Source organism: Palaemon carinicauda, chromosome 22 (genome assembly GCF_036898095.1).
Source record: "Palaemon carinicauda isolate YSFRI2023 chromosome 22, ASM3689809v2, whole genome shotgun sequence".
Taxonomy (NCBI): domain Eukaryota; kingdom Metazoa; phylum Arthropoda; class Malacostraca; order Decapoda; family Palaemonidae; genus Palaemon; species Palaemon carinicauda.
The window spans coordinates 48,769,245-48,779,206 of record NC_090746.1 but is presented as its reverse complement, the minus strand read 5'-3'; the positions used below and the strand labels follow the sequence as shown (position 1 = coordinate 48,779,206).

The following is a 9,962-nucleotide window of genomic DNA, read 5'->3' as shown; positions in this document are numbered from 1 at the left end:
TCAGGTTTTTCTTCTTCATGTCACATTCTACAAAATAATCCTGTAAGTATTCTGGGTGTCACTTCATTTTCAGCCAGTATTATCTCAGCAGTTATTCTACCGTATCCGGAGGTTTTCCATCTCCTGAGTTTTTTGATGATAGATTCGACTTCAAACACACTAAATTCATTCATGGGCACATCAAGGTCTTCCTCAGCTTCAGGTATATCAATAAAATTATTCTCTTCATAACTCCTATTTATGACCTCACTGAAGAGTTCCATCCAACGTTGCCTTTCTTCATCTTCTGTTGTTATAACAGACCCATCTCTCTTTTTGATGGGTATATGCTTTTTCTTCTTTGCCCCCATAGAGATTTCATTAATAATTGTAAGAGGAATTCTTACACTAAAGCCGCTTTGTCAGCTTCATCTGCTTTCCTGTCTAAATACTATCTCCAGTCATTTCTGGCTTTTCTTTTGACTTCACTGTCAATACTGGAATACTTAGCATGTTTTACCTTGTAATTTTCATTACTTCCTCAAAAACTCTCAACTACTGTCTCCTTTTTATAGTATCCCACGTATCATTTGATATGGCTTTCTCCGTGTAATTACATGTCCTAAAACTTCCCTACCAACTGACTGATATATGATCTTAATATCCCAGCATTTTTCATCAATTATCTGCTCTTCATCTTTCAAAGTGTCTAAGACTGCACATCGAGTTCTACATTCAATTGCAAAGGTTTCTCTGTGCTCATCTTCTATCTAGAAGCTTAGTTGTATAAAACCTAGGCATTTTATCAACATTTCTGTTGGGTGCTTTCAGTTTTAATTTCAGTCTAGCAATAAGGAGTTGGTGATCACTACCAATATCTGCATATCTATAGCTTCTCACATTTTCAGTCCTCTCTCTCTTTATCAATTGCTATATGATCTATTCGATTTTTGTAATTGCCACATGGTGAAGTCCATGTCCTTATGCTGGAAACGAGTACCTCCACTGACAAGATTTTTTGTTGAATAGAAACTTATGAAATATGCTCCACTTCAATTTGCAAGCTACACCAAGACCCTCAACCCCCATCACATTCTTTATACCTTGATCATTCCTTCCAACTTTAGCACTGAAGTCGCCAATCACAATTTTCATATCTCTCTGGGATCTAATCTATTACACTCAGCAGTTCTCCATAGTATTCATCTTTCCTTTCTTCAGGGGAATAATTTTTTAGTGCATAACAAACTATAATATTCATATTGCACATATATAGAGATAGATATGTCTTTGTATACTGTATATAGGCCTTCATAGACAAAGATGGACTGCTATTAGCTTATATGTATATATAGTTAACGTAGAAATTTATATTGATGTTTTGCTCTGGCGTTTTTTTTTTTTTTTGGTGTAAAATATATAATTTACGACCATTTCACATGTAAGGGTAAGAGCAAAATGGTAGTGGAAGTTGGACTAAGTAATATATTAAAAAAAAAATGAATGATGAAAATAATAGTGATTTTGCCAACACAAAAAAAAAAAAAAAAAAAAAAAAACTGTAGGTCCGTAGAAGAAATTATCATCCGTTATGAAAACTTTTTTTTTTTTTTTTTTAGACTTCCCCCTGAAGAAATGTCGTTTACGATCTCATTTAATTTCTTGTAATTTCTTACTCTATGAGAAAACCAACAAACCCACATATACCAACGCAACGGTTGAATTAATTTAGTTTGCCTTAAAGAAAACGAAAGTTCTACCTGAGTATTTCGAAGGTTACTTCTAAATATTTTAATCACATTTCCTTTAGTCCTCATGAAAACTCTTCCTCTTTTACTATTAATCTTTTTTGATGGTGTGCTGACTTGAAAATGAACATTGCTTTGTTGTAATAATATATAAAGAATTATAAATATTTAACTATACTAGACTGATTGTTTTTTTTTTTTTTAAATCCACTCAAATAAAACGTAGGACTCACTTTATATCTCCATTCTCGAATTTTGAACCATTTAGTTACATTCCTTGCTTATTTCGTTAGCGCTTTTAATAAGAGTATGCGAGCCATTAAACTAAATTTCTGATTTTATCTTTAATCTAGCCATTTCGGCCATTGTAAAATCTGCAGTAGGCGTAATGCTTTATATTTAATGACGATTTTTTTTTTTATTATTAATTGCCTTCTCTTAGAATCTTTGACCAAGGTACCCGCTGGTCAGCACAAGCTTTTTATGCTATGAAAAGCCTACAAAATCTTCTTTTATCCTCAGACTCTTCAAGATTCAACCCTCCAAGATATTGCTAAAGAACTAAACTTATCCGAGACAGCCTACGTGAGTCCTACGAGCGCATCGGTCGAAGAAGACAAGAGTCAGCAGTGGGGTAAAAGCAGTCGATTTTCCCTGAGATGGTTCACTCCTACCAATGAAGTACCTTTGTGTGGACATGCCACTCTTGCAACTGCACACGTACTTTTCCACCATTTAAGTAGGTGCTTGTGCAGTTATCTCTCTCTCTCTCTCTCTCTCTCTCTCTCTCTCTCTCTCTCTCTCTCTCTCTCTGTTTAATGGAGATTTTTTAATTGATTTTGACCACCGGATAAGTATCTTTTGCGTTTCTTAGTAGATTATTATTTAACCCAAATCACTTAATTGATATATATATATATATTTATATATATATATATATATATATATATATATATATATATATATATATGTGTATATATATATATATATATATATATATATATATATATATATATATATATATATATATATATATTTACGTTTGTGTGTATGTGTGTGCACCTCGTACTTCATGTGTAAATACATACCAAATAATTCCCCAGACAACAACCACAAGCAAATTGAATTCGAGACTAAGAGCGGCGTTCTACTAGCGAGGAAATTGGGGGAAAATATCTTGTTAGATTTCCCCAAAAATCCCCCTGGCGAGCTTCATCCTTCCCTCAGAGCCGACTTGGCTGGACTGGTAAAAGCTACAGTGGGTGATGATCTGCCTGTGAAGGAACTCAAGATTTCGCACGAGACTAAGAAACTGTTGGTTCGCCTGGAGGATTCCTGTACAAGGTGAGATATGGCGTTGTACAATAGGGGATTTGAAATTTTGAGTAGTCCTAACCAGGTTTAGCGGTAGGAAAAAGGGCTTATATATATATATATATATATATATATATGTATATATATATATATATATATATATGTATATATATATGTATATATATATATATATATATATATATATATATATATATATATATATATATATATATATATATATATATATATATATACTGATGGCGTCCATGTGTTTTCTGTAAGAATCTTCGGATTCACGTAGTTTCTTTACGTTTTCTGGCGTGGGCTTTTGGTTGAGTAAACGGTGATTATTTAGTTTATTTAATTTTTTTTTAACTGCAACACTGTTTCGACAATACTATGTCTCTGTCAAGTAAGTACAGATTTATGTTGTATATTTAACAAGGATATTTTAAAAGTTGCAGAAAAAAACTATATAATGATCACTGCCACAAACATTCTTGGACACCAGAGTTATGGATAAACTTTTTATAAAAGAAAAATTCAAATTTAAGCAACTCCCGGTATCTGTAAAAGAAGGATCACCAGTAATACGTCGAAAAACACAACACTTGATGTGCTTTTCCAACCCCTACCTTGCACTTGCTTCTACACACCCTGCCCCTTAGTTCTTTCGAATCGTACAAACTGTTTAGTAACGTACCGTCTTATAGTCTCACTACAAGTGCAAATCATCTCAAAACATTCTAATCTATCCTTTCAATTGCATTAATATTGTAACCCTTTTATGTCAGCACATTTTTCACCCATTCGAATCTTTTTATGACTTAAATACTGTGTTAATACTTCATTCCAACAACCTCAATCATTTCCCTTTTAATTGTTCCCAAATGCATATTTTTAGAGCTGTTGCTGGCCTATACAAAAATTGTTCTTTTTTTTTACCATCGATACTTCTGCTTAATAATCCTTTCTGAGCCTGGTCAAGATCAAAGAGAAACATAAGCAAAAGATTCTTGTTGGTGGATAATTGAATAGACTCCATCGCCAATGGACCAGAACAGTCACTCAAAAGTTTTCAGAAAACTTTGTTATATGAGTATGTATGCTATACTTTTATTTGTAATGGAAGTTTGCAAAGCCCAATGTCGCATCCATAACCAGTGGGTACTTTTTAATAGGATGGATGGATAAAAACGAATACTTTAGAGGAATGGTAATGAAATTAAGTGAATTTATACTTGATGGGTCTTGAATTTGAGTTCATAAGATAACCTCTTCCCAAATCTATTTTCAGGTTAAACCAGTACTCCGGGAAAAGTCTAGAATGTTAAAGATTTCATCAGAAAAAATAGCTTAATAGAGATAAACTAGGATCAGTAACCCAGCAAAGACTGAAAAAGAGTTCAGAAAGTAAAACCATTATCTCTAAATGCTGATATGAGTCCTGTCGTAGGCATACACGTTGAATATCATCATCATCTCCTCCTATGCATATTGACGCAAAGGGCCTCAGTTAGATTTCGCCAGTCGTCTTTATCTTGAGCTTTTAAATTAATACTTCTCCATTCGTCATCACCTACTTCACGCTTCATAATCCTCAGCCATGTAGGCCTGGGTCTTCCAGCTTTTCTATTTTCTTGTGGAGCCCAGTTGAAAGTTTGGTGAACTAATCCCTCTAGGGGAGTACGAAGAGCATGACCAAACCATCTCTATCTGCCCCTCACCATGATCACTTCCACATATGGCACTCAAGTAATCTCTCTTATAGTTTCATACGATATGCTAAATTCAATATTGATATTTCATAATAGCATATACAAAAATATGGATGTCTTAATAAGATTTTCACGGAGATCATTATAGCACCTATGATTTTCCTTTTTTTTTTTTTTTGAAAATATCTGTAAGTTTCCTGATTTTTTTCTTTTAAGCCTTTTAGTGTGGGTAATGCCATCTGCTACATTTAGTTGAAAATATGCGTAAATTAAACGCTAACTTGACGCTTGTTTTCCTTTTTGTTAGGCAGAACCTTGAGAGTTTGCGTCCTGATACAGGTATCCTTATGAGTCTTCACGACGGCTCTGTGATAAAGGGCGTCATGGTGACACTCAGAGGAAATTTGGCTTTGCATAAAAAGGAAGAAGAAGAGGCCACATATTCCAAAGATAACAAGGAATATCACGTTTTATCTCGTTATTTTGCTCCTTGGAATGGCATACCTGAGGACCCAGTGACAGGTAAGTTACTAAAAGAAATAGATTTCAAAGTAAATTTTATTAGCATGCCATATACCAAATATATCTATGGATAGGTGTAATATAATCAAAATTGACTATTATTATTATTATTATTATTATTATTATTATTATTATTATTATTATTATCATTATTATTATTGTTGTTGTTGAACATGTTGTTGTTGTTTTTGTTATTATTACAATTATTATTATTATTATTATTATTATTATTATTATTATTATTATTATTATTTAAGATGAGACAATTACCTGAAAAGTTAAATACTGGCGCAATAAATAGATTTTTGTCAGGAAGGTCAAAATAGTGAATATTGTTGTAGAACTACCATAAGAAATACGACAGAGCACCGTCAAATCATGAATTAATATATATATATATATATATATATATATATATATATATATATATATATTATATATATAATATATATATATATATATAAATATATATATATATATATATATATATATATATATATATATATATATATATATATATATATATGTATATATATATATATATATATATATATATATATATATGCATATATATATATATATAAATAAATAAACCAAACTGTTCTCACTCTAATCCGACAGTATTTCTGGTTTTTGCCTGGTAAATATAGAACCTCACTCCAAATCCATGTATCTACCATTTAGTAAATTTCAGCTTTCCTTTCCCTGACTTGGGTCTCTACGATAAATAATTCACAAACAATCAAATATTGCCTCAGATGTCTGGGGTAAAAGAAGGGAATGTCTGACAATACTATCATGTATATTTATAGTACTGCTTTCTTTGTAGATATATGTTGAAAGCGCATGTAATTTTTCAATGCTCTCTGACTTATACACTCCTAACCAAAATGAAAAAAGACACAATGGATATGTTTGTAATCCCTTAATTTCTTTAAAGTATAATTCCGTTCAAAGCTTTTATTCATTATTTCAGGAGGTGCCCACACTGTCTTAGGTCCTTACTGGTCTGAAGAACTTGGAATTACTAAGCTTAAGTGTGAGTTGATTAAACTTGATGTTAAAAAAGATAGACTTTATTTGATGACTGGAAGTCATTAACCAAGGATCATTATTTCTGTGTATGTTTTCTTTGTGGTAGACTATTTATAACGTCCTTGCCTTGCAGCAATCTGTTGGACGGTAGTTAGAGACCGGCTCAAGCTCAATCATTTTTTTTTTGTAGTATTTGCGACCTCGCCATCCTTGTGAGCTTAGGATGGAGGTTTGGGGGAGCCTATAGGTGTACATGCTCAGATATCAGCAGCATTTACCTGGCTCTCCCTTGTCTTAGCTCGATTGAGAGGGAACACTCTCTCTCTCTCTCTCTCTCTCTCTCTCTCTCTCTCTCTCTCTCTCTCTCTCTCTCTCTCTCTCTCTCTCTCTCTCTCTATATATATATATATATATATCATCATCATCAGTTTCAAAGGCATTGTCGTGTGCCTTGTGTCTTCTATTCATGGGCGACCTTTAATCTTTCAAATGAAGTTATTTTGTAATAATCCTGCTGCATAAAGTGAGTCTTAAAACCCCCGTTTCCTGCTCCCACCATTTAAAAAAAAAAGTTTAAGGAGCTTTTTACCAAGCCAAGTAACCTTAAAGTGTCTCCTTTTATATTATTTTGCACCAATTATAAGGCATATTAGGAATGGCAGATTACCTAAAAAGAGATTTTCCAAAGACATTTTCTTTTTTTCAAGTATAGTGAACGTATACGAATTTCCCTAAGTAATGCCAACTACCTCTTTCAGGCCGTCAGTGTTCACCCAGAGGTGGTGACCTAGATGTTACGATTCGAAGTGATGGTCGAGTAGACCTGGCGGGACAAGCCACTACTGTTATTCAAGGCTACATAAATATTTGAAAGATATTGATGGACTATGGTGTCTCCAGTAAAGCATCTACTTGTCTAATTTATTTGTTTTAATAGAATTTTCCTGTATTGTCTCACATTTTCCTACAGTCCCTTTGTCTGGATTTCTTATATAAAAAAAAAAATCTTCAAATGGTTACAGAAATCAGGTAGTGTACAAATCCTAGGACAGTTCAAATTATCATTCCATTACAATACTTAACGCAGAAAGAAAGGTTCGGTGGAGGAGGGCACCTGTTTTGAAACGGATATCCCTCACTGACTTATGTCATGTCTCCACAAATCACCGGCTCACTCTCCAAGCCCTCCCACATGCTCTGTCTCTTTCTTTTTCTTTTACTCTTTTTCTCCATATATATTTGTGTTTCTTCCAAGAAGTACCCGTTCACGTTGTAGATAACTGCCACAGCTTGACAATGATGGTGGACATACGCCAACCTTGCTAAGCAAGGGAACAGTCCATAGCTAGGGTGCGTAGGCATGTGTACCAACCGTGTTTCACACAATTGTACATAATTCCTTTTGTATATATTATGCTTGTATCTTCGCTCCTCCCTTGCACTAAAACGAACATGAAAATTCCTGTCTGGTTTTTCCTCTGTAATATTGTCTGTCTTGTGAACTTGTTATGTCCTGTTGCCTTGAGGTTTTGTATATAAGGAGAGTGTTCCACAATAATATAACTCAGTCGTTTCCAATCTGCCTTTGAGTTCACACCCTTAGTCGGCGCCGTCACATTGGTGACCCCGGAAGTCGACTCGCTCCCACTGCCTTCCACCCCCCCCTCCCTCGCCCCTCCATCGTTGGTACTATGACGGAGGCTAACTCTACTCCGGCAGTTGGCACTGCGGCCGCCCCATTGAAACTTTCACCGTTCGCCAGCGGAGAAGCGTTCGCTTGGTTTCAACGCGCTGAAGTCCACTTTCGTATCAGGGGCGTGACTCGCTCAACCACCAAAGCGGATTATGTTCTCGCGGCGATACCCGAGGACACCTTCCCAGAAATATCCGACTGGCTTTGTGAACAAGGAGACACCCCAATAACGTATGACGCCCTCAAATCATACCTTCTGCAGCAGTACTCGCCGTCGCCAGCCGCCCGTATAGCAAAGCTTTTTCAGCTCTCGCAACAACCGTTGGTGGACCAAAGGGCTTCGCTTGCCCTCAGGGAAATGACCAGTATCGCTCGCCTTCAACCTGCCGCAGACAGCTCTCCTCGTGAGGTGAACCTACTCCGTGCCCTTTGGATACGCCGTTTACCTGAACCTGTGCGCGCTGCCATACCCGATGTCGATAGTTTACACATAAAGGACTTGATGACCAAAGCCGACGCCCTTATGGACAGCCACTTCAAGACCTCCATCAACGCCTCCACCCCTGACGACGAGGATGCCTATTCAACGTCAACCGAAGCTGACATGAATGCCGTAGGACATACACGCCTACCCCGTGACGTGCCGAAGCGGCGATAAAGCCGCCCACCACCCACCAATCGCTCGCGCCCCAACGAACGACTTCTACAGCCACTTACTACCTCCCATCCGCTGCAGTTTTGCTACTACCACTTCAGATTCGGGGTAACCGCGAAGAAATGTGCCAAAGATTGTCAGTGGCCAAAAAACTTGTAAGTAGGCCATCGCTTGTGGCGGTGGCCTCCCATGTTTCTAATCTTTTCTTTTTACAGGATGCAGGAACGGGCGTGCGATTTTTGGTAGACACGGGTGCTTGTCGTTCTCTTTTGCCAAGGAAACTCTTCAAGGCACAACGTAGTCTGTCTACATCTGCCGACGTCCGCTTGGTAGCTGCCAACGGATCTGCGATACCCACCTACGGTTACGAGAGCCTCACATTATCGTTCGGAAACGGTAAATTCAATTGGAAGTTTCTCGTGGCTGACATCACAATGCCAATCCTCGGTGCGGATTTCCTCTCTCATTTCCACCTTCTGGTCGATGTCGCCCACCAACGATTGGTCAACGCAGACTTGTACTTGTCGACACCTCTTCAACCCGCCCCCTCTAACCTCGCTCTCCACATCAGCGCACCCACGGATGCCTACGCCCACCTCCTCACGTCGTACCCGGAAGTTTTCCGTCCAGAACTTCGCCAAACGCCCACGGTTCCTGCCAAGCACGGTATTTATCACCATATCAAGACGACAGGACCCCCAGTCTTCGCAAAATTCAGACGTCTCGCACCGGAACGATTGGCAGCCGCCATACGACATACTTGTGTTCTCCTCCTCAAAAGAGGAACACCTCCGTCACCTGCGCATCGTGCTCGACCGCCTGCAACAAAACGGCCTTGTAGTCCGGTACGACAAGTGTACCTTTGGCGCCAACGAAGTGTCGTTCTTAGGGCACCGTATCACTCCTGAAGGAGTCCATCCCCTCCCTGAGAAGGTAGCAGCCGTTCAGAATTTCCCCACGCCCTCGACCGTCAAAGCTCTGCAGGAATTCTTGGGCATGATCAACTATTATCACCGTTTTCTGCCAGCCATTGCCGCCACTCTTGCTCCCTTCTACGCCTCCCTCAAGGGCAAGCCAAAGGACTTGAAGTGGGGTCCCCTTCAAGAAGCAGCCTTCTGCAATGCAAAGAAGGCCCTATCAACTGCTGCGGCTCTCACTTTTCCTATCCCACACGCCCCTCTCCTTCTCTCCACCGATGCCAGCGACGTCGCTATTGGTGCAGTACTCGAGCAGGTGGTCAAAGGCTCGTCCCGCCCATTGGCCTTCTTCAGCAAAAAACTGTCCAAGGCAGAATCGGG

At 37.9% G+C, this 9,962-nt stretch overlaps 1 protein-coding gene across 3 annotated transcripts in view; it reads left to right on the top strand.

Annotated features, from left to right (window-relative positions):
• The window catches only part of LOC137616430 (phenazine biosynthesis-like domain-containing protein 1), an 11,322-nt gene extending 4,086 nt beyond the window's left edge, over positions 1–7,236 (top strand). For all 3 annotated transcript variants that reach the window (XM_068346178.1, XM_068346177.1, XM_068346176.1), the window contains exons 3-7: positions 2,250–2,466; positions 2,831–3,071; positions 5,067–5,281; positions 6,258–6,320; positions 7,075–7,236. In XM_068346178.1, the coding sequence (XP_068202279.1) occupies positions 2,250–2,466; positions 2,831–3,071; positions 5,067–5,281; positions 6,258–6,320; positions 7,075–7,187 (849 nt within the window). In that variant the 3' untranslated portion in view covers positions 7,188–7,236. The remainder of the gene's footprint in view (positions 1–2,249; positions 2,467–2,830; positions 3,072–5,066; positions 5,282–6,257; positions 6,321–7,074) is intronic.
• Positions 7,237–9,962: the final 2,726 nt, after the last annotated feature.